Source organism: Rhyacophila brunnea, unplaced genomic scaffold, assembly GCF_057557595.1.
Source record: "Rhyacophila brunnea isolate RB1 unplaced genomic scaffold, BYU_Rbru_1.0 scaffold_9, whole genome shotgun sequence".
Taxonomy (NCBI): Eukaryota; Metazoa; Arthropoda; class Insecta; order Trichoptera; family Rhyacophilidae; genus Rhyacophila; species Rhyacophila brunnea.
Window position 1 is genome coordinate 14,724,320 of NW_028233361.1, and position 25,948 is coordinate 14,750,267.

At 33.7% G+C, this 25,948-nt stretch overlaps 1 protein-coding gene across 1 annotated transcript; it reads left to right on the forward strand.

Moving 5' to 3' along the window:
* The first annotated feature begins 1,855 nt into the window (after window positions 1-1,855).
* Daao1 (D-amino acid oxidase 1) lies at window positions 1,856-15,804 on the forward strand. The gene is made up of 6 exons (XM_085959381.1): window positions 1,856-2,215; window positions 7,211-7,334; window positions 10,656-10,801; window positions 12,525-12,681; window positions 13,211-13,382; window positions 14,545-15,804. The coding sequence occupies exons 1-6, from the start codon at window positions 2,016-2,018 to the stop codon at window positions 14,766-14,768; spliced, it is 1,023 nt and encodes a 340-aa protein (XP_085815507.1). The 5' UTR covers window positions 1,856-2,015; the 3' UTR covers window positions 14,769-15,804.
* Window positions 15,805-25,948: the final 10,144 nt, after the last annotated feature.

Consider the following 25,948-nt stretch of genomic DNA (forward strand, 5'->3'; position numbering starts at 1 on the left):
AACAATAATAAAAGTTTTAAAACGACTGAATCTTTGATTTCTCCCTCAGTCCTTTTTTGTTGATCAACAACACTTCAAACTATCTTTTAAAAATGGCAATTACAATTATTTTCATTAAGAGACTATAAACTCTAAACTAATAAAAATAAATACGTACATAAAACATAGACATACTGCCGTCTTAAAATAAATTAATAACCAAGCTCCAAAGGTGTTAAATAATATCCAAACTGTTGGCAAAAAATTGAATCATTGTTGTGGGACAATTGCCAAATAAGATATTATAACAAAAGTTTGTCTTCATGAATGTAATATAAAATACTAATTTACATAGTTTAATAATCGGAACCGGTGTCGTCCATTAATAAAAACATTAACGCTCACGATGGCCGAGTGGCTAGCACATCGGTCCCAGGTTCGAATCCAGGGTCTGGCGACTACACGTATTGTTCTTCAATGCGTGTTTGGAGTCAGAGTGTTTACCTAATTGTTTGAGCAAGTGACTTGACATCCATTTTTTGTGAAAAACAAAAATCTGTTAATACAAAACCTCCACTCTGTGGAGGCCCATAAGATCAGACGATCAGACATGGTCAAAAAAAATAACGACATTACCAGCAACTATTATTTTATACTAATGGTGTCTTAGAAAATTGTAAAAACGTGCCTAATATTTGTATTTTTCATAACCAGTTTTGTAAAACTAGGAAAACAATAACTTCCCAACCATACTCCGTGCTGACAAAATTGTATACCTATTCATCTTTTGAGGAGAGTAATGAGGAGCTTTCGTGCATTGTGAATTTTTTTTCCCAATGTACTTGTTTTAACAGATTTTTTAATGTCAAGGCTGTAGAACTGTTGCTAATATTTTTCTCACTGGAGTGATTTAGGTACTTCATAGATTATAATTATTGAATATTTGGCACAGTGAGAAAATAAATGGCATGTCAAGAGATTTTGTATAACTTGCTTTCCTATCAATTGTTTAGTTATAAAATAAAATATTACGTATTATAGAATAGCATTGCTATCTGTAGTTTGGTTCGGAGATCAGGTTTTGGACAAATTTTCCATCCTCTGGCCTACTGTCTTTGGAAAGAAATAAAAATATTTCACTTCCAAGTAGTCATTCGTTCCTTTTAAATACTCACTCACTTTTAAAGGTAATTAATATGATAAACAATCTTGATTTTATAAAGTTTTTTTCATATTAGGTATTACTATAGTACAGTTGACTTGTTAGAATGCCTCAATAATAATACCTACCTATCAACTTCATTATTATTCAAATGGTACTTAACCCATAGCTTACGGGCCGCACAAAATTGTGTTTTTGCTAATTACTTTTCAAATGAAAATTAACACGTTAATTACAAAATTAATTAAAAGGGCCCGTAAGCATTGTGTTAATATAAATTATATTAAATTCTACAGTTGATACTTATTGATTATTGAGCAGTTTATGCTAATAGGCAAAAATATCAAATCAATAAGTCATTAATCAAATAGTTAGTTTGAGAAACATTATTCTTATTTATGTTGACAGTTAACACAATACCACACAAGTGATGAAAGGATTCTGACTAAAGATTTAAAAGTTGGCAACCCTGTCATACAATAGAATTCTTATTTTAAATTAATAGGTACTTTTATAATATTGATCAGATACCTACTAACATGAGGAATAAGGATATTCTCAGAATTATGTAATATATTTATTAACACAGATGTAAAGTAATATTATAAGCTTGCATACATCCGCCCAATCCGCTTATGTCCTGGTCTATATGATAATAAAATTGTGTGTTATCTGTCAGAAGATACCATTATTGTGAGTTCACTGTTCAATAGCAAATGTCAGAATGATAAAAGTGTCTTGAAGTGCTCAAATATAAAAAACAATAACATAATCTGATCAAAAGTGCAATTTTATTGTATAAAAAACCACATTGTGACTACATTACATTGTTATTCTTGACAAGTGTGTATCAACAATTTTTGCTAATCTGAAAATGAGTAACTGTCCAAGAATTGGGATTGTGGGTGGCGGAGTGGTGGGTATGACTGCCGCTCTGTCGCTGTGTGACCAACTGAGAGGCGTCTCCGTAACAGTGATGGCTGATAAATTTGAAACTGAGACAACGAGCAATGTTGCAGCAGGTATTTTTAGACCCGGTACGAGTTTCAGTGCCTCTGACGATGCAGTAACCAAGTATGTATATCGAAATCTCATTCTTTTCGTTGGTCTTCGATCAGTGAAGGTTATAGGTATTCTTTTTCCATATTTTTTGGGCTATGAACGTTGTTAACGGTCTTCTTGTCTAATTATTTAAAATTGTCTATTTAAATATTTAGTCATATTTAAAATAGTCTAATTATTAAAAACCTATGTATAGAATGTTTTCTATTGTAGACGAGAATACATTTACATGATCCTGTTCAATCATCCTCAATCATCAATTGGTTATATTTCGTAAAGTAGTAAGTACTTATAATGTGATAATATTACTGTGGAAGGATTCATCTGAGATAATTACGATATTCTTGGAGAACCTCTGTATTTATTCATCGAAAAGTTCATTACAAATCCGTATCAAACGGGAAGAAGTAGGGAAATCTTGTTTTTAGATTAGTTAAGTCATAATATAACTTCTAAATTAAACAAGTTATTTAATTATTTACGAAAAATAGGTAAAATTCAACTAATTTATAAAACTAAATCATTTGATTTGTTTCTATAATTAAATAAATAAATTATTGCATAATTAAATAAAAGTAATAAGCACAAAACAGATATATATTTAAATAGAAATGTAAAAGCCATCGGCATGGACCAATGTTCTGAAGCAGGGTAGTTTATGGCCTGACTGTCATAAAACCCAAGTTAAAAAACCGTGTCCACTGTTCCCGAAGATTGAAAGGATGTTACGTTAACGTGACAAACTAAAATTCATACTATGTAACTATTGAAAATTGCATATTCTTTAACACGTGTTTAAGTTTATCCCATATTTTTCCACACTTGACATTAGCCAGTTATACCACACCCAGTAGGGAAGCCAGTTTCCATTAATTTTGTGTTCTCTGGTAATAATGTTTAAAATCGTTCCCTTCACAGGACAGGTTACTTCTCGTGTAGTTACCTACTTCTTCCCGGTTGATACAGAAATAATGTTTATTATTTAAATCGAACCCTGGCCCTAACAGAGGTGCAGATCGTAATTCGTTTTTTAACGGTTGATACTGAGTATAACATCCGAGTGCGAGATTAACTAAAGACAAGAGTATATGTGATGAATGGATTTTGAAAGAATAACAGGGTGATGGACATCTGGGCGCCAATATAGACAAATGAAATGCGTGTACATTATGAATTAGACCGGGAAGTGTAATATTAAATATCTACTTATGATAGAGTGAGGCTTATGGTTTTTAAAATAACTTATATATTATGTTGATTGTGTCCGTCCACATTTCAGTATTACACTGAACCCAACACTATTTTGCAATAATTTTTAGGAATGAATAAATATTCCTAAATTGTGCAATATATTATTTAATTTTGATTGGTTTGATATTGCGTGAAGCTTGAAAATAACCAAATGATCAATAAGATTGACCGATGTTGCGCAATTATGTTGATCATTCGGTTGCTATGTTGAAAGATTTGTGCAATATATTGTGGTGACTGAAAATTAGTTGAAAACTATTGGCGCAATCTATAGAATATCATCCAATTTTTAAATGATATTGCACAATACTGTAGTAGTGTAAGCTGTAGTATTTCATTGTGCATTTCATTCATCCGTGTGGTGCCCAAATGTCTGTTTTGTTCTGAAGTCTGGCAGTGTCGAATCAGCCTAGACCTGACCATGAAATTTATCTTCTAGTACCTTTCTTATCTGAGGTCATTTGCCCATACCGAAGAATGGTACTGTATATTATATGCACATATTTTTTTATTTATTTAGGTCGAACAACAGGATCAATCACAGAATATAAAATAAAAGAATATGTGATATGCCCAATAGCAGGCGCACACAAAAATCATAATAATTCAAATATTAAATACAGTTATAAAGAATGTATTGGAGAGTTATTGAAAATGATTAAAAAAGAAAAACACATTAGTAATCATGGTAGAATGAAAAATAGAAATATAAGTAGGTATATTTTATATTTCGAAGGTTCCAAATTATTTATATGCATATTACTAACGACAGCCGTGACCGTGACATTGTCCGTGTGAAATACGGAAATAAATAGTGGACAGATATACAGAATGAAGAAATAGACTGATTCGATTTGATTTTTTTCAAATCAATGAATTAGAGTGAGTGCAGGGTTTCCAAAACTTTTACTGCGATGGTACATGCGTATGGTAGGTAAATAATACAGAATCAATAAAATTTATAACAATGAGTAAAAACAATAATTATAACATAAAAATATAAGTGAATGAAGTTCTCCATGACTTTGATGATTTTAGGTCCATGAATTGCAAATCTTCTTAATATCAGGCACAATATTAGAAAGTTGAATTCTTATAAAGTCTGGTGTGCCATCGAGCCTGTTCCTGGATTTTGATTTCGTTGCAGCATAATAAAATCATAATTAATTTAAAACAGAGTCACTGAGTAAATCAATTGAATTTTCATAATTACTTGCAATTATTAACCCTGTCTGGCTTAGCTTAGCTGTCACGGAAAATGGATTTCAAATGCAGGAATCGCCCATACTAGTTTTCGGAAAATAATAAGAGTTGTTTTTAAGTTATGGAAGTGTTCTAACAATACTTCTGAAATTTCTACTTTAAAATTATTTAATTCAGTCAAATATTCATGTAAGGCGGGAAACCAATCAAAATTATTCTGTTCAACTGTAGAAATCCAAAATTGTAACTTTTTTATCGATTGTATTAAATTTCTTGTATTAAAAATTGCACTATTTCATATTAACAATAAATTAATTTCATTGCACTTTGTAGAAAGGTTTGCCAGAAACGCAAGATTGATGAACCATGATAATTAACCTTAATAAAATTTTATGCCTTCAAGAAGGCCATTCATAAAGTCTCAATAGTACTTTTTCTCTGGATAGCTATATCATGTATAGCTATATTCTCTGGATAGCTATATCATGTATAGCTATATTCTCTGGATAGCTATATTGCATTATGTTCACTACGCATTTCAACGCACAAAAAAAAATCGAGATTTTATATAGTTTTCGCAGAACATAGTTTGGGAAACCCTGACTGTTAGACAATTGAATCTAAGCAGCTGTTACATTTATACAAATATCCAGTCATTGCCTTGTGTCAATATCATTAGTAAACAAACAAGTAAGCAAGCCAAATAAAACAATACCAAATTAAAATCGAATCCATAATAGGCAAATATTATCTTAATCTGTGGTAAAAATTCAGCATTGGAAGGAACAAACATAATATGTATTACTTATTTTTTACATACATATAGGTTGAGTATTTATTCATTCATTCATGTATTGAATAAATTAGAACCGTTTTCTCTTGCTCAGACCAAAATATGTTAAAGTTGATTTCTGACATTCATTGTGTAATCAGTGCACATTATCCTGCCTAAAAATTATGGTAATCGAAATATTTCTTTATTGACTAATAATAGATGCTTTGAGCGGACCAAGCTACATTTAAAAAAATAATATTATGAATGCCAACTGTCAGAAGAGCCTATAAATTTACTCATAAAATTATTAAAATACGGATCACGGATACTTTTCAATCAGGCACATTGACTACTGTCCAACAACAAGATCTCGTCGATAACCGGAAGTCACTGTATTCGACTAAACAGGAGGGGCTTGTTAGTTCACAGCTTTAACACGTGGACAAGAAGTTCTTGTTCGACAGTAATCTTATATATAATTTTAACCAAACTGGCATGGAGTGCATTTCGGTACCTGAATAGTATCTTCAAAAGTGACCTCCCATTGGGTCTTAAGAGTGTTCAACCAATGTATGTTACCGACACTCACATATGCGTTTGAAAAATGGACTCTTAATGTAACAGAAATCCAAAAATTACAACTAGCACAACGTGGCATGGAAAGGTGCATGTTGGGCATAAGGCGTAAAGATCACAAAAGAAACCAATGTATAAGGAAGCAGACAAGAGTATGTGACGTGATGGAGGGCGCTAAGCAGATGAAATGGCAATGGGCTAGATATGTCGCTCGGTGAGTGGACAACCTCTGGACAGATGCCGTCATACAGTGGTATCTGAGGGGCACTAAACACCCACAGTTAATATTATATAATATATGTATTTGTAGAACATTTTTGTGAAAAAAAATTACAATTAGTTATTATAAGTATTTTTTCTTTTCGAAATAAAACATTCGCGTGCCATGCAAAATCATAGGTTCGCCATCACTGTTATAGACTATCTTGTTGGTACCAATAGAGTAGACTTTTATCTTGACTCTTGAAGAAACTTCTCAAAGATGCACATACAACAATATGAGGTGAGGCGCGGGTAGAGAAGCGAGTCCCTAGAAATTGTACAAATAATAATACAAATCAGTCTTTTTCTTCATTGAATATGTTTGTTTACTTTTTCGTTCTGTGTGTCATGTGGATGTAGTCGTAGGCGATCGCTAGTAAAAAAAATATTTAGTTAAAATAATTATTAGCAGGATATCAAAACTAAAATTTGCAGCAATTCTGACGCCATCTATGAAACAAAGTCAGTAGCGTTTATTACGGTGAATATAGATTGTAGCCATTTATTAAAGGAATTTGAAACACCTCAGATAGTGATGTTATTAGGATGTTTCTGCAAGGACAACACTTGGATCGTTAGCTGGTTATTGGTTAGTTGCATATTGTTAGGAAATTTTATTGTGATTAGTGAGTGCATCGGTAGTTTAAAATAGTTTAAATGGCACAAAGCACAGTATCTGTAACGCGATAGTTATGGGTTATTTGGTGCAAATGTTTTCAATATTTTTCTAATATGTATGCTTCTATGTGTATGAAAAATTATATAGTTTCGATTAATTTTATTGAATTATGAAATTATTAAGGAAACGCTGAGGTGAATGCCTTCACAAGAACTAAGTTATTAAATACGATGATTACAGTAAGTTCATTGTCCCCTATTGTTATTAAGATGCATCAAGCAATCTTCGAATGCTGAATTGATTTTGGTTTGGTTTCAATAAGGCAATGGGTGAATGACTCTTGGAATCATTGGAGCGATTTGTTAAAAACTTCTGAAGCGCCCCTCGCCGGTGTCACTCACCTGTCAGGATACATATTCTCCAAAACTAATCCGGGCAATGTTAGAGTAAGTATTCTCTATATATGAGATATGATTCAATATTTGTTTTCATTGTTCTTGTGTTTCAAGCTTAAATGATTGGTTTTTATGTAAAGCACAAATTACATTGGTAGATTCTCAGGCCAACCATCTGGCCCGATCGTGAAAAGTCACTTGAGTCGTTCATTGAAGTCGTGACCGAATTGAAATAATTCCTACATAAGAGAATCGGAAGAGACAGTTGCTGCTGTGGTTGAACGAGTAAGCAAACTTTCAAAGGAAACGTTGGATCTTATGAAGTTGCGTAGGAGTACGAAAAGCGAGCAACAAGTTGCAAATGATCTCGAGTACTCCACGCTGTGCAAAACTCTACGTAAAAACATACGAGAAGATCTTCCTAAGTTCAATATGAACCTTGTAGAATCAATTGTTGCGTCAGGAAGGAGCTTACATAAGAACAAGCAGCATCTGTCAATAGGGAGACGGCAGATCACGACACTAAAAGCGCAAGATGGAAGTATCGTGCGTAACTGGGATCATCTACTGGACACTGTTGTAGAGTTTTACAGCGCTCTATACAAAGATGACACTGACATCAATTCAGATCTTCTGGTGAACGGAGAATAAGGAGATCCTCTTCCCGAGGTTACTACCACCGAGGTGGAATATGCTATAATGTGCATGAAGAGTGGGAAAGCCCCGGGAGAAGATGGGCTGACTATCGATGTTCTCAAACGGGCCGGGAGGACGGTGAGCGAAGTGCTCGCACGTCTGTTCACGGCTTGTCTGCACGAAGAGAACATCCTCTCATGGAAAAATGCCTCCATTATTATTCTCCATAAGAAAGGAGACACTGAAGATCTGAAAAACTATCGACCAATTAGTCTACTGCCAATTCTGTATAAGGTTTTCACGAAAATACTCTCAAACCGTCTCGAAACAGTTCTAGACGAGAACCAACCAAGAGAGCAAGCCGGTTTCAGAAGAGGCTACAGTACTATGGATCATATACAGGTCGTCAGGGAAATCATAGAGCGCTACCAGGAATACAAACCGCCATTATATCTTGGTTTTATAGACTATGAAAAGGCGTTTGATTCCATCAAAAAATTCTCAATTATAGACGCCCTTAGTAACCAAGGAATTTCCAGACGCTACATAAATATATTGAACTAATATACAGTGATGCCACAGCATGCGTGAAACTCCACAAACGGTCGTGTAAATTCCCCATTAACAAAGGTGTCCGGCAAGGTGATACCATTTCACCTAAACTATTCACCGCTACTCTTGAAGACTTATTTAGGAAACTTGATTGGGAGGAAAAAGGTGTTCCAATTAATGGGGAGCACCTCAGTCACCTGCGCTTTGCAGATGATATTGTTATACTCTCACAAGACCCGAAAGACCTCCAAGGTAGAATGCAAGAACTCGCGGATGTCAGTCAAACGGTCGGTCTAAAGATAAATGTCTCAAAGACAAAAGTGATGAGGAACTGTTTTTCGGAGCCTGCGATTATCTGTATTTATGGCACTGAACTCAAGCAAGTCAGCAGCTACGTCTATCTCGGACAGCAGGTGTCCATAGACGGAAGCATGCACGATGACATTGCTCGATGAACAAAGCTGGGATGGAGTGCTTTCGGACGTCTGAATAGTATCTTCAAGAGTGACCTACCATTATGTCTTGAGCGTAGGGTGTTCAACCAATGTGTGCTCACGTATGGCTGCGAGACGTGGACCCTCAACACGAGAGATGTCCAAAGGCTAAGAGTCACACAGCGAGGCATGGAGAAGTGTATGTTGGGCATCACGCGAAAGGACCGTAAGAGAAACGAATGGGTTAGGAAGCAGACCGGAGTACGCGATGTAATAGACGTTGCCAAACAGCTGAAGCGGCGGGTCACATTGCTCGCCGAAGGGACGGCCGCTGGACAAATGCCGTCATCCAGTGGTACCCAAGAGGCACGAAACGGCCACAGGGTCGCCCTAAAAGCCGCTGGATTGACGAACTGGTAAAGTTCGGCGGAAATACGTGGCAGCGAACGACATAGGACCGAGAGAGTTGGAGAAAGCTTGGGGAGGCCTTCATCCAGCAGTGGATTGACCCCGGCTGATGATGATGATTTGTATCTACAGTCGAACTTGGTTATTACGATTACGGAAATTGCGAGATCTCGGATGTAATGAGGAAATATTCGTTGACATTTTAGTTTATGATTTTCTCCATACATTTATTCACTTTTATAACGAGCTACTTCTCGGGTATAGCGAGCAAAACTGTGAATGTGTCGATCGTTTAAAAACAACATTTTCGACCCTAAGCAATAAAATCCGACCAGGCAGTTAACTAGACCGATGCCGCCGGGATCGGATTACGATTATGACACTAGTAAAGTGTCTAAGTAGGTACCTAATTGGTATTTTCGCCGACAACACGACAACATTGAAAAAGTATCAACGCATATTGAAATTGCATGTAAAAAATCCAAGCTTTGTTAAGTCAATAGGTACCTACCAGCGCTTCATTACAATAAACAACTTCTTTTGTAGATTATGAATGCCATGCTTGTTTCGAGGATTTTTACGATAGTTTTCAGATTTTTTTATGTTCTATGCTTAAATAGAACGTGGCGCGAAAAATGTTATATAACGAGTAATGCTTATAACGAGCAAATTCAGTCGGTCCCATCTTCCTCGTAATAACCAAGTTTGACTGTATTTAATTTATCAGTTCCTTTTTTATGGGATTCAGAGATTATAGATTTCTTGTGAAATTACCAATAGAATATATACCAAAGATATTGATGCCTCCAGATGGAATCTTCTGTGGTCAGATTTGCTGAAGTGAGTTCCAATTTGTCATAAGTGCCATTTTTATTAATTGTGGATGCGTGATACATTGCCAAAAGTGGCTCTCGTGGTGCTGTACGTAAGGCGCTGGCCTTTCATCCAGGAACTCCGGTTTCGATTTCCGGTGAGGACAATATTATATTTATGTGGTTTTGTTTCACTTCTATTATTAAATACACTACTATCATTGGGCCTCTAGGCCTGTTGTAGTGTTAAAAAGAATATATTATTGTGTATAAAAAAAATATGCCTCAAACCAGTTCAAGGTTACCATTTACACATGCATGTACCATCAGTATATTATTTCTGTTCAAGATTCCATGAAACGTGTTGCCAACTCAATGATTCCACAAAAAATGTTTTTTATACAACTATATTATACCAAATAAGCCAAAAATACTATAATTTTATGATTTCAAAAAATTTTTGAAACTTATATTACTACAGAATTGTTTATGACGATGGTCGTTGGTTATTGTGGGTTTTTTAATTTTAGAATCACCTTATCGAAGACATACTCCCTATGTACCGGAGGACGACAGAAGAGGAACTGCAACTGTGCAAAGGAGACTGGAAATACGGGTCATTTTATTCAACTCTGCTTGTTGAGTGCAAACTATATCTTCCATGGGCCACGAAAAGGTAATAAGGGATGTTGTATATCTTCAACATACTGATTCTTAAAAATGCGTCGACTATAAGTAGTGACAGAGAGAGGTAATTGTTAAATTCATATAGTACTACCAGGCAAAGTGTAGTAGCATTCGGCAATTAAAATTCAATATAGTAAGTAGTATATTATTCTGTTTTGCCATGCATAATCGAATGATCTCATAACATCTTGTGTAAAAAAAAGATATATCGTGGGGTGCTGCCAAAAGTTGGTAAGTCTCAAAATTATGTTATGGAGTTTATTGCAATTTGAAAGTTTGACATGCCATATAAAATCAGGCGTAATGCTAATTTCTTTGTACTTTATGTGCATGTCCTACAACAGGGATGGCAAATCTTTTTACCTACGCGTGCCAAAATTTCCCAAATACTATTTTTCGACCATCTGACGTGCCGAGCAGTTTTTCATAAGGGAAAAAATTAAAAAAACATATTTTTAAGAATTCTGTTAAGAAAGTTGGAAAATTACAATATTGAGTTCTTGAGATTCTATCGTTCGCCGTGTTTCTAGCCTTTTTATATCTTTTATTCGTTAAATAAATTTTCCATGTTCAAAGAGATCGTGGAAGCATTTTAACCATGCTTATTTCATAATATATTCTCCCATTTATGCGATAATATTTAAAACAAAATAGCAATCAGCTGTTTGTATTTGAACGAATGTCAATAAATTTCATCAGGTTTGATAATTGAATATTTTCATTTTTAATGCCTGGTTCCAAGCATTGTAAATCGATCAAAATCAGAGGTTCACGAGACGCCTTCTCCCGCCGCCTGAAGAGGTCAGTGCGATAATATTATATGTGACGCATAAATCCTAAGGACCGACCTATAAAATTATATATTTACATTAATTTTATAAAGAACATACTTAATGCTTATTCTTGAAATTTGTAGTATTTGCATGCTATTTTTTATACAATGCGATCTGTCATTTACGCATTTCGTTGTTTCCGTTTGCGCATCGATAGGTAAATATTATTCGTAAAAATATTAAAAACCGAAGAAAATACGCATGTCGTCATTATTTTTAAATTTATTTGTAGTTTATAGGTCATTTTTTTTCTCTTCAAAATAAAACATTGGCGTGCCATACAAAATCATCTCGCGTGCCATAGTTATATATAGAGATAATTATAATCCGTTGTTAACTCTAAATACATAAATTATCGACATATCAATTTTTGGGAGCAGTCCCACGATATTTTCCATTTCCACAGTGATTTTACATTTCAAGGGACAAAAAAACGTAAAGGGAAAATCAATTTTTTTATTAAAAAAAATCATATAAATTGATTTGGAGCATATTATGCCAACTCACCTTTTCGAGAATGTTTTGTTTTGCCGAGACATTATTTAAATGGGTGTAATCAATAAAAAACTTAATATATGTTTTGTAACCTTGGTCTGCACTGCAGACATGTCTGTCTATAAATAGAAATGCATACACACATTTAAATAAATTAGGTTTTTAAGTTTAATAGATACATAATTTTAATTAAATTTTGAATATTCATATTTTCAAAATAATTTTGCTTTTAAAATTTGTTATTATATATAAACATAAAATAACTAAATTTCTAAACCTTTTGTATACAAAATTAGTCAAGAGGTTTTCTTCACATTTACTTGTAGTAAAGATAGAGTCTGTCAATTGTGACTAATTTTATTATATTGGCCGTTTATCTTGCAGATTTTTATCTGGAGGTGGAATTATCAAGAGGCGTGAGATAAACAGTTTCTCAGATATTTGTGATGATTATGACATCATCCTGAATTGCACGGGATTGGGTGCTCGCGAACTGTGCAATGATTTAAAACTTGTTCCAATCAGGGGGCAAATTATTAAGGTGAATACCGATTATATTTTAAATGAAATAATAGATTTAATACTTTTGATTTGCCAGTAAAATACTTTTAGTATTATAATACTGCATTGTGTTAAACAGATGTTTTACAAGAATCTTTTAAAATGGTCAACACTGGAAGGATTTTTAATTCCTTAGTGCAGACTTGTAAGCAAGTCTCTAATATTGTCAACTGCTAATACATACTTGTTATACACAAATGCTTATACCCCTGATCCATTCATATACAAACCAAAGTGTAAACATATGCCTAACACCAGTGGGAGTTATCCTAACAGACTTTTTTCTAGTAAGCAGTTATATTTCTCTGTGGTGTTTACAAATTCCATTATTTTCTAATTATTTATGCTGACAACTGTTTTGGGTTTCAAAACAATCTTCTGAATAATTTAACGATAAACTGTAATTTCCCTACAGGTTTGTTTTACGATGAATGATCAAATAAATAAACTGTGACCAAGACTCGACGCCATCAATACTTCACTTAGCTATGTTTAATCTGTTGAAATAGGTGAAGGCGCCGTGGATAAAAACAGCTTTTTCCTTTGACTTTGACACATATGTCATTCCCGGATTTGAAGGAGTGACATTGGGAGGAACGAGGCAATACGATAGCTTCAATTTGGACGTGTGCAAATATGATGCGGCCGCTATTATGGAAAGAAGTCTGCAGTCATTGCCGTGTAAGCCTTCATTTAAAATGGAATGCATTTTTAATACTTCAAAAATCTTACATAAGTAACATTGTCAATTATTTTGAGATTATCTGGATTTTTGATTCGCACTTTCGTCTGCACTTTTAAAGATTATTTATTCCATTTCTAATGAGGTAGTTTTTAAATATAGTATTACAGTATTTAGCTTCATGGCAATAAATCCTCAAAAAAATAGGAAGATCTGGAGAATAATGAAAAAACACACACATAGACAAAGATAAATTTTGTATTTCTAATTCCAACACAGACAATTTTATTTCCAAGCTGGCCGAGTGAGTGTCCAGAGTTAACTCAAAAAAATATGACCACCCTATTGATATGGGTATTAAAAATAGATATTTATAAGGAAAAGACAACATTACATAATATATTATAATAATCATATGGTCACAACAGTGTGGATCAAGGATTGTTAAACTTTATTATTTCATCACAAAACATTTATATTTCGTCTTAGTTAAATTGCTAAATGATGAAATTATTCAATACATAATAATTTATATTTAATAAAATGGGATGTACAATTTTCAGCCACAGGCAATTTTTGAATTCCAAATAATGCAATTTGTGACAAAAAATTATTAAAATAAATGATAATAACCCTAACTAAAGTCGTGTCCTGAAATTTGTATGTATGCAGTTCTCCGTACCACACTTCACTGTGAAATGTTGTATCGGAAATATATGGTCGTATATTAACCTCTTTGGGTCGTATAGTACTGAGATAAAATTCATTTCTAAATAAAACACGGATCTTGTCGGTTTACAGAAAACCACGGTAAACATATTTTGAAAATAGCCGATATACTGGATTATTTGTTAGGTTAGGAGTTTAAGTTAGGTTTTCATTCTTGAATTTTGCCAAAATCAGAGATGGCAGTATATAGTATATGGCCATCTCTTTCCGATAATAAAGCTCACGGTGGACTGTGCTACTGTGAAATGTAATACGTACAATTTACATATAACTGTATAAAGTATATAAAAATTTGTTTTTTAATCGGAAAGATGGAGAATTCATCCCTGTCACAAGATACAGTAGGCAACCCTGTATCTATTTGACAACACATCCATACTTATGTTTGCTCAATGTTTATTTATTGTAAAATATTCATCTGTTTATTTGCAGCGTTGAAAAATGCAGAAGTTATAAGGCATGCCGTAGGTCTCAGACCTCACAGGTCACCAGTGCGAGTGGAAGGCGAGGTGATGCAGTTTGGCGGGAAGAAAGCGAAGGTGGTGCACTGCTACGGGCACGGAGGGTATGGTGTGACATGCGCCCCGGGCACCGCAATGCATGCGGTCAACATTGTGAAGCAATTCATGAAGTCCAGTGTCGGCAGCAAATTGTAAAATCATAATAGTCAGAAATATCTTATGCACATCAGTGAAATAGAATAATAATTGAGGAGCTGGGGATTAAACATGTACAAGAAACATATAATTAAAAAATGAGTTAGGAGCAAACGTTATGAATCTTCTTGTGGTTTGAGACTTCGTTGGTTTCCTCAAGTATATCTTACACACCAACATCTTGTAACTAGTAACACCACAGATCGAATTAATAAGATAGTATTGCGAAAGCCAGTCACGTTAGACCAAGTCTTTGAATGCCGTTTCAGTTTATGATTTATTGACAGGCCTCTGGAATATTATCAATATTGAATGCGCATCAATCGATACAGACGTAACTATTGAAAATAACATATTTTTATCCCATATTTCTCCACACTCAGAAAGTAACCCGCTTCCTTTATTTTTGTATACTCTATGGAAAGCATTGATAGTTTTTATGTGAATTAGAGGTCCCAGAGGTTCCATCTGTATACAAGAAGAATTTCTTCAACATTTTTGGTTAGGAGCAAACTCTTCTAATGAAAAATATCATATATTGCTGTCATAATATCAATATTGCTCCATGTTTTGTTTTATGTTAATAATTTTAGAATATTTTGTTTAGTATGATGTAGTATCTCCTATATATTATTATCCTAAGAGATTTTGGAAAACGTGCCAATTTTTTTATTTAAATACCATTTTGTTGATTTTTAAACTATTTCAATTCATTTTTTAGAGTCCCGAATTTACTTCAATTTGAATCGGGCACAATCTGATAAAACTCGACACAATCACAGATAATATCATTTTTAAATCACGTTTTATATCCGTCACCATACATTTGCGCGTCTTGCTGTCCATCTACCGCAAATTGATTATAATGACGCTTAATACTGTCTATATAATCGATATTTCACAAATCACAATGATAATTCCACATAACTATTCAAATCTGTAAGCGGCACATTGGCGTACTATGATGTATGACGTATAACAAGAAATAAATGCATATTTCCTCACTAATAACTACGAAAATATAATCTAAAACCAGGTCACTGTTTTTTATCTGTCAAACTAATAGACTAATGATTGTCATTTGTTTTCTTTCGCGAACCGCCTATAACAATTTCATTTGAAGTGTCAGAATTCCAATATAGAATTTGCAGGAATAATCGAAAAAATGTGACATTTCTATTAGCACCCATAAATAATCAATTTCAATCAAGACATTTATTGTAAGATGAAGATAATTTTAATACTGCTATCAATAAATTGAATAATTTCAGACTTACGAGTAATATAAGAAACTACCTACATTAAATTATACATATTACGTTCTTCTCAATATTATAGTAAGTATCACATACTTCCATATAAAATAGATAGGTAGTTATCGTGATTCAGTAATAATTATATTTTTTTTACATTTCGGTAGGTAAATGAAATTCATGTGACGTTTAATACAAGTAATTAAACATTAATGATGTTTAGATATATATTTTATAATAATAATTATATATAAAATTACAGTAACCTTTCTTCTTCTTTTATATCATTAGTAAGTATTAATACTCAATAAAAATTAAATTCCCATAATGTTTCTTTTAATAATGACATTATGCATGTGTTTGTTCTTTGATCACTAAACTTCTAAGTGAAATATAATATACTTATGGCCTTTCCGCTTCATAAATCTAATTAGTTAGCCAAATATGAAACTGCCGTAAAATGTATGAGATCATGGTGGAATTACTTTGTTAATGGTGCGAAGCATTGTTTTTTTACCAATCTTTTTCATTTTTATTAATTTATGTGAAAAAATAAAATGAATCGGCAACTTACACATGGGTATAAATCAAACTTCATTCAAACTCAGTTTATTTCTATTGTAGTTATTTGTTATTAAAAGTATTTTTTGTTATATTTTCGTTTTTATTTTATTTTCCTTAAAAATTGATAATAAAATCAATCCCGAAAGTTTCGGGATTATGTTTATCAATCCCGGGATTTATAGGTATCGAAAATAGCTCGGGATCCCGAATCCCGGAATCCCTAATTGGCAGTGACGACATGCAAATCGTAAAACTGACAAATCAGCAAAATGTCAAATTGTCTGAGGTGAATGAAAATCCATCCCGAAGGGAAAACTATGGCGCCGTCTATGCATACTTCACAATTATATTAATATCCAACACCGCCAAGCCATCTGCAAGACCTAGCAAGACAGACTGGTGACCGCCAGCTGGCTCTGCTAGTGAATTATTAATATCCAATTTCACAAGGCATTATTGGACGGATAATGCAATGTATTGGTAGATTATATGTGTCGCCTTTTGAATTTGTTTCGGTAAATACCTGTTTTATAAATATTATTCAGTTGAAAATGTCCACTGAGGCGAACGAAACCGGTCCAGATTTATTTATTAGAAATGGAATAAACACTAAAAATAAAATTGTGTTTTATTAAATTACTCAATAAGAAAAATATCAGTTTGGCCCAATATGTATGCTCGTTCCGGGCGAGTGTGAAATCGTTATATCGATTTTAAAAAATGGTTTTTTTCCTGCTATTGTTTTGACATGCACCACGTACCATTTATACATCAACAGTTACATGTATAAATGAAGAACAAATAATTTTATAATTTGTGATAAATATACATTTATTGTAATCAAAAAAATATTCTCATGACAAATTCAATTTAATTTTAAATATAAAAATTTCATTAATGATATTAAATTGGGTAGGTAAATTGTTATAGTGAACTAAAATAGTATATTCTCGCCTTAGTAGCGAAAGAATACTGTATGTATCTGCAAAAACACAACTTCGGTTCATTAGGCACAAATTGTCCAGTCATAATGAAATACCCATGAACTACAAACCTTGATATAACAAACAAAATATCCGGTCAAATATGAAAATTTTTTAAAAACATACTGTTGATGTTATACACGTTTAAATCCAAGTGTCACCGCTTGTAAACAATGTTCTGCGCATGATAATCATGACAGACCTCTCGCACTCGAATTTTAATCATAATGCTGTCCTGCTCGTAGACTGAACGTGGCACTGACGTTTGCAACGCTGGCCGCTAATTCACACAGCTACACAGCAGTTTAATTTGTTGGTTATAAATAAACAGCAGACAAAACTTGACTTTTTTATAAAGCAGGATTACCGAAAGCAAGTGCGTCGACATCGAACATTAACGTCATTCCACAACGGGTGTGTCTGGATATATTATCCGAAGACAAAATAAACAGATTTTTGTTTGTGTTTTTATATAATGGACTTTCAGCGTTAACGGACACCCTCTCATGCGCATTAGTCTGTTATATCGAGGTTCTACTGTACCTACAAAATTATTTATTTTTTTATCTGGGCCACAAGGCCATAACGACATTGATTTTTAAGTAAGATGAATGAGAATGTATCATAGTACAGACATTGGCAGACAAAAATTAAATGCATTATTATCCAAATTCTCAACATTTCAGTCATAACAATAAAACTAATACATACACCATTGTGACTAACCGGTATAAAAATATTATTCAGTTGCATGATTATTAATTTAACATAATAATACGTCTGTAATACGAGGGTGGGTCAATAAGTCCTTAGAAAAGCCGACAGGTGGCGCGACTAGTACTGTAAGCGGTTTGTTTTCATGCAGCGGCACTACCGATTCAGTATGCTGCGAAGTTTCAATCAGCTTGGTCGGGTTGTTGTGTGTTTCTCGTACATTTAAAAAAAAAATTGCTTGTTTACAAAAAATGGAGAAAATTGAGTTTAGAGCTGTTATTAAACATTTTAATATAAAAGGGTTAACAGCAAAGGAAATAAAAAATGAGTTGGATTTAGTTCACGGCACATCTGCTCTTTCACTTGCAACTATTTATAACTGGTTAAATGAATTTAAACGTGGTCGTACATCAACAAAGGATGAACCACGCTCAGGACGTCCTGTAGAGGTGACTACACCAGAAATGATCAATAAAATCCACGATATGGTGTTAAGTGACCGAAGATTAAAGTTGAGTGAGATAATTGAGGTTACAGGGATCTCAAAAAGTAGCGTCATTTCTATTTCACATGACAAATTGGGCATGAAAAAAATTTCTGCAAGATGGGTGCCGCGTTTGCTCACAGTCGACAATAAACGCAATAGGGTGGTGGCCTCTAAAGCCCTGTTGTCGCTCATGCAACGCAATCCGGATGAATTTTTTCATCGCTTTGTGACTGTAGATGAAACATGGATACACCACTATACTCCCGAGACGAAAGAACAGTCAAAGCAGTGGATTGCGAAAGGCGAACCATGTCCAAAGAAGGCGAAAACCGTAAAATCAGCTGGTAAGGTTATGGCTACTGTATTTTGGGATGCACGTGGAATTATTTTCGTTGACTATTTGGAAAAAGGAAAAACAATAACAGGGGATTATTATGCATCTTTATTGAACCAGCTAAAAAACAAAATTGAAGAAAAACGGCCTCATTGTAACAGGAAAAAAATCCTCTTTCATCAGGACAATGCCCGTGTTCACACATGTTTACGATCAATGGCTAAAATTGAAGAATTGAAGTTCGAATTGGTCGACCACCCACCGTATTCGCCAGATTTAGCCCCCAGTGACTTTTTCCTTTTCCCAAACTTAAAAAAATGGCTAAGTGGACAATGTTTTTTTTCAAATGAAGAAGTCATCGATCGGACAAATGCTTATTTTGAGGACCTTCCGAAAACTTATTTTTCTGACGGTTTAAAAAAAATTGAGAAACGTCTAACCAAGTGTATTGAGCTCCAAGGAGATTATGTTGAGAAATAAAAAAAAAATACAAAAAAAAAAACTGTTTTAATGCTTTTTTCTAAGGAATTATTGACCCACCCTCGTATTACAAAATATGTTTTTAAATAATTTTTAAAGATTGCGTTTTTGTAGATACATGCTACCAATATTATGACATCATTTTTAATAAGATAATAATAAGTATTATAGCGCGCGGCCTTCAAATACTTTCTCGCTCGCACATCGGACGTCACCTACAGTCATCGCGGGTGTCCCCCACCGAAGCGCACCGGCGTGTTCACCTGGACAGCAAGGAAGGGGCCGCCTAGTTCACTATATAAGGCGATGCTCGGCCTTGAACAATCAGTTAACATTGGGCCGGACTTGGCCCTGACCCAGTTTAGCACAGTAGTCTTGCTTGCTCTGACAACGGTATACACGGTTAGCCGTGACCCTATCAGAGTACAATGAGCTATTCCTGCTCACCCAGCTCAGCACAGTAGTCTTGCTTGCCTTGACAACGGTATACACGGTTAGCCGTCACCCTATCAGAGTACAGTGAGCTATTGTAGTGAGCCAGGCACAAGCACAAGTACATCGAACCTATTTTACATATCGACCGTGTTTAGGAAAAAGGGCGTAACACTCACAAAACAAATTTTACAGGAGAAGCAAAAAACGTTTTTTGAAAGATTTTAGTTAAAAATTTTTTAAAAAATAGGCACAGACATTAGGTGCATGATGATTGATGATTTGGTGTAATATATTTTCGATTTAATAATAATTAAAGAAGTTATTACAGAAAAAACATTAAAATTGAGGATAAATGCTTTTTTCCATAAATTAAAAATTAATTAATCTCAATTAAAACCTGAATTTAGATAATTCGGCATTTGCGGCTTACTTCCTTTTTATAGAACGTGTATTTAGTTGTATACATTGTTAATATCTAATAAAAGTACTTTTCGAAAAATCGAGGGTTACGCCCTTTTTCCTAGGCACAGTCGAATTATGTTAAGGAAGTCCTCGAAAGTACCCTTATAGTATACATTTTTTTAAAGAGGGGTGTAGTGCTGATAGCGACATCTGGTGGTGGTATTGCGAAAAAAAAAATTTTAATAAAAAATCTCTCCTACATCTTTGAAATAACTACATTTCAAAAGGTACCTATTTAAAAAAAAAATTGATTACCCTTTTAAAAAAAAATTCTTTTTAAATTGTGAATTATTATTTAATTTTTTTAAATATTCATCTGTTTTTTAATGTTTTATGATATAATAATTAATTCAAATACGTTTGAATGTAGATTGTATAAAATTGCATGTTTTATAATTCCATTACCAAAATGACAGTTGTAGGTAGCACTACGGTAGCGCCTCAGTTCGTTTTAAGTAGTCAGAAGGGACACTGTAAAATATTGTAGGCGCATACATGACAAATATAATAATAAACTAGATATATAAATCGATGCACCATTGCAACTTAAAAAAATGCAATAATGTTAACTTAAAATTAACATTATTTAAAAGGGAAATCATCTAGTCATGTGCCCCAAATGCAATCATTGAAATGTACTGAAGTTTGAAATATTACTTACAATCGAAATTTTTCCATGTTGTATAGAAAGGAATGATCAAAGTTTTAATAAATAAATTAAACATTTTTCTATATTATCTAGTGTCTGTTTTTCTTTTTCTTTTTAACAATACAGCATATCATGGGGCCCAATGACATTAGTAGGTACTGAAACAATCACAGAAACTTATGTTTTGAGAAAATCACATATAGTGTGAATCAAACCCGGAGGCCCCGGATGAGAAGTCAGTGCCTGACGTACTTAAAAGTTTAATCCAGAAAAACGTACATTTGCCAGTCAATAAAGCGTTGAGATTAAAACAAATGATTGTAGCGGTAAAAGTTTGCAAACCATTGTACAATTTGGTCTGGCCATAAAAACATCATTGAAATGAAATGTTGGGGACAGAGCAGGTTTTGAACCCATATCTATCGGAATTTGGACGAATGCATTTAGTTATTAAACTATTGTCTCAAGTATGTACTATCCATGCAGAAAAATGGTATTGCAGTAAGTACAAACCAATGGATGTATTTATTTATACATTTAGGGCGAAGACGAAGACACACGGTGTTGCAAAACTGCAAAGTTGCAGACTACGGTGCTCCAATTGCAGGTTTTGCTTGATTCCAAATGGGTCCAATTTGTATCAACCGAGAACCACCATAGTTTGTGTCAATTTGCTGTATCAGCGCCATGTGTCTTAAGCCCTTACACTTTACACATAGTTTGGCCAAAGCGGTTGTTGAATGGAGCGCAATTAATATTAATAAATACTACTTATGAGAAATTAATTAACAAACTGATTATTAAAATATTTTTTATCAGATCTAGAAAGAGAGCTACATCATAATATTATAATTTTTCACTATTTTAATGGGACGGACAAATTAAAATATAATAATTATTAACTTAAGTATGTATATAAAAATATTAACACATAAAATACAATAATTTATTAATCATTAAATATATTATGTTTAAAATATAATGGAATAAGCGTGATTGTCGACATTGTGAAATAAAGTAGTAAAGTCACTAATGATAAAAAATGTTTTATATGTTTGAAAGTACATAAATTCACGACTAAAGACAGATGGAATGGATAAGGAAGTAATAGTATGCGACATAATTGAGTAATGTCAAAACCCTTAAATGAAGATGGGCCTGACATATAGCTCGCAGAAAGGATGACCACTGGACGAATGTGATAATCCGATAGTACCCGAGGGTTATAAGACGACCAAAAGATCAAGGTAAGTTAAATTGACGGAATATTAAGATTCGGTGGCAGAGGAGAGTAGAGAGAGCTTTAGGAGACCTTCATCCAGCAGTGTAAGTCTTCCTGAGTGCAATACATCACGTGACAAAAAGTTCTAATTAGACAAGCTATAGAGTATGTAGAATTAGTGAAAGAGTACACTATCTATTTTAAGTAGGCACTTGTCCTATTCGACAACTCAATTGAGGGCATTCAGGAGACAATCAACAGGTTGCATGACAACTCGTCTCGCGTTGGTTTAAAAATCAACGTAAAGAAAAAATGTTTTATACAACTGCACTTGTCCTGATCCAGATTTTCCTCTAATTAGCGAGGGGAAAAACATCGAGAGTGTCGACAGCTTTAAATACCTGGGGGTACACATCACGGGAGATGGCATTTTGCAGAGAGAGCTCGCTATCCGAATGGCTGAAGCAACATTCAACTCGATGCAGAGTGTCTGGGACTCACGATTGTACTTGGTCAAAACCAAATGCCGCCTATTCGACGCTTGTATTCTGACGGTGCTGCTTTACGGTAGCGAATCATGGCACCTTACGAAGGCTGAGAGCAACCGTATACTGAGCTTCGAAAACAGATGTTTGCTACGGATACTGGGTGTGCGGTGGTATGACTTTAGGAGATAAGAGAATGTAAAAAGCAGCCTCTCATCACGCTGAGAGTGAAGAGGGGACGTTGAACCTGGCTCGGCCACGTGCTGCGGATGCCAGAAGAGAATTTCAACCTGGCTTGCCTGTTCTTCAAGCTGACTGGATTCTGGCGTCCTGGAAGGCCGCTAACTACTTTCTATAGAGTGTATACGGTGGAGCTACGGGATGCTGGTTTGACCTGGAACGAGCGACAGAGGTTCTTGGAGGCGCCTCGCAGTGTCCATATGCTCCAACTAAGGGGCGGATATGGCCGAAGAAGAAGAGGTACTTGTTAATTTGTACTATTATATTATATAAAAAAAAAAAAACTATTATATAATTCAGATGAAATAGTGTACACACACGATTTGATTAAAAAATTTGGACTATAAATAAAAGGAGTCTTATACGTTATTTGAAATTATTTTGCAAGCACATGAAGCATGATTAAGTTGGTATACTCCACAAATATTAAGATCGCTGAAGTTGTCATTCAGATTTTCTTTCAATCTTATTTTTTATGTTTGTTTTGATTACTTACTTGAGTGCAGTTATAAACAGGTTAACATAAATTTTACATGAATTTTTCAATTAAATAATAACGTCGAAGTATATTAACTATTGAGAAGTATATTAACTAACAACTTGAGTCACTTATAGCTAACTTAGAGGCTATCCATAGACTGAAACCGTATGCGGTTTAAAACTGTGTGCTATAATACTAAACTAATGATTTCTGTTCATGGAAATATATTTTCACTAAGTTTGTAAGTGTACGGTATAAACGGATATGATCAGATGCTTATAATATACTTTGTGAAAATATATTTCAATGAACAGAAATCATAAGTTTAGTATGGCACATGGTTCTAAACCGCATACGGTTTCAGTCTATGGATGGCCTCTTAATCAGTGGACAACTGGTCTTTTTTTTTGTTTCAATTTCATACATTTAGGCTCCATCTCTATAGAAGAAGGTTTTTTTCAACATCTTTTGATTTAATACATTCATTTTATCAGTGCAATACTACACCATTTCACATAATGTAGTAGCACTGCACTTAAAATATATAAACGTCTATTCTGATTGATAATATATCGCTGTATTGCATATGTGCACCAAATTCACAACTCTGTCGATATTATTCAAAAGCTTTTTTATAATGGATAGTCTACTATTGTACTGAGGCAATATTACAAATTATTGATAATTATTTTGACTGAACTTTGCACCAAAAGAAAATAGGACATCCAAAAATAAGGTTAATCACTATCATTAAAATCAGGTTAAGAATCATAAATATGCATAAGAGATTTGTTTGATCAATAGGTTGTTGATTTTAGTTGTAACAGAAACAAAACACATTTGAATTGTCAGGAATGTTGAAATAAGACTGGGTCAGATGGATTTTATATTAATATTAGAATTATATAACACAAAAGACATCTATGTAACAGTTTGTGAAACATTAAGCTCTGAAGTTTGCATGCATTTATGACTTGCATAATATCATGTAAATTTATGATCAAAAAATTAATACATACACAATTAATTAAGTAGATATACAAAAATAATGTCTTGATGAAATTTTACAGATTAAAGAGAAAAAAATCTTGCAATTCTTACTACCTAAATCTGTCTTCTCGGTCCATCACGAAAATTGAACATTTTCCATAGTGAAATATAAAATAATATGTTTCACTATAATTAGAACTCACATATTATAAAATCTCAATAATTAAGTGGTACATTAGTAGAACATGTCAAAGACATGAATGCAAATTGTCAATATGCACCCTTTTTGCAATGTAGATAGAATTCATTTTTCAATGACATACAGAATGTATTTTTATGCGCAGATCCAGAATATATGAGCAGTGTCATTTACAAGGCCCTTTTTTATTGTTCACATACTGAATTCACTAATAATTCAACGGTATCATTTAAAAAATTAGGGTGAAGGGCAGATTAATTCAGATTAATCAACGCGCCATCTTATAATTCAAAGATAAATTTCCAGTGCGTTTCCAATGCCTAGTTCAAACCAATATACAGGTTTGATGAACATTGAATAGTGTCCATTTATCGTCACCTCAATACTACAACTAGATAACTATGATTTGGTCATTGTTGGGAAAATAAAAATTTAAACTTTACTTGATCAACATAAATCTAGGCTATAATTATTATTTATAATAAAAATGGAAAATTGTGCTTGTCTAATTAGGAACAATTAAATAATGTTCAATTGTATGAAAAGATATTGGAGATATATTATCTTATTTATTTAATGCATTTATGGTTTCAAAGCAATGACATTAATATGGAGGAAGCATCTGGAAAAAAAATGACACTCACTTTTTTGTCACCGGTCTGCCGAATGGCATAATCTGTTCTAACGCTATTACAATAAAGGTGATATTGCTATAAATTCCCGATGCGTGATATAGCATAATGGAAATTGCGTGACGTCTACCTATACATGTCGCTATGCGCGAATTTACTTGCTAGCTACTGTGTTGAGTAAGTTGTCCATTAATAATGTCATTGTTTTAAAGTTATCTAATATTTTCATGCACAAAATTAATACAGTTCCCATTAACTTCTGACTTAACTAGTTTTATCATTTTGTAGAGACGAAAATTTAGAATCATATTCAATAGCCAACTCACAAACAGCAAAAACGAAGTTATCTAGTAAAGTTGTAGTATTGAGGTGACGATATATTCTGATACAATTGTCTATGTATTTTTATTTTCCGACGGGGATGGAAAACATTGTTCATATACAGATGTTCTTGGTCTGGACTAGGCTTGAGACTGACTACTATCCTGCTTAGAAATCTGACAGATTAGTTCAATCAAAGTACACCGGCTCCAGACGATAATGTCACAGATGGAATAATCGCCCGCCGAC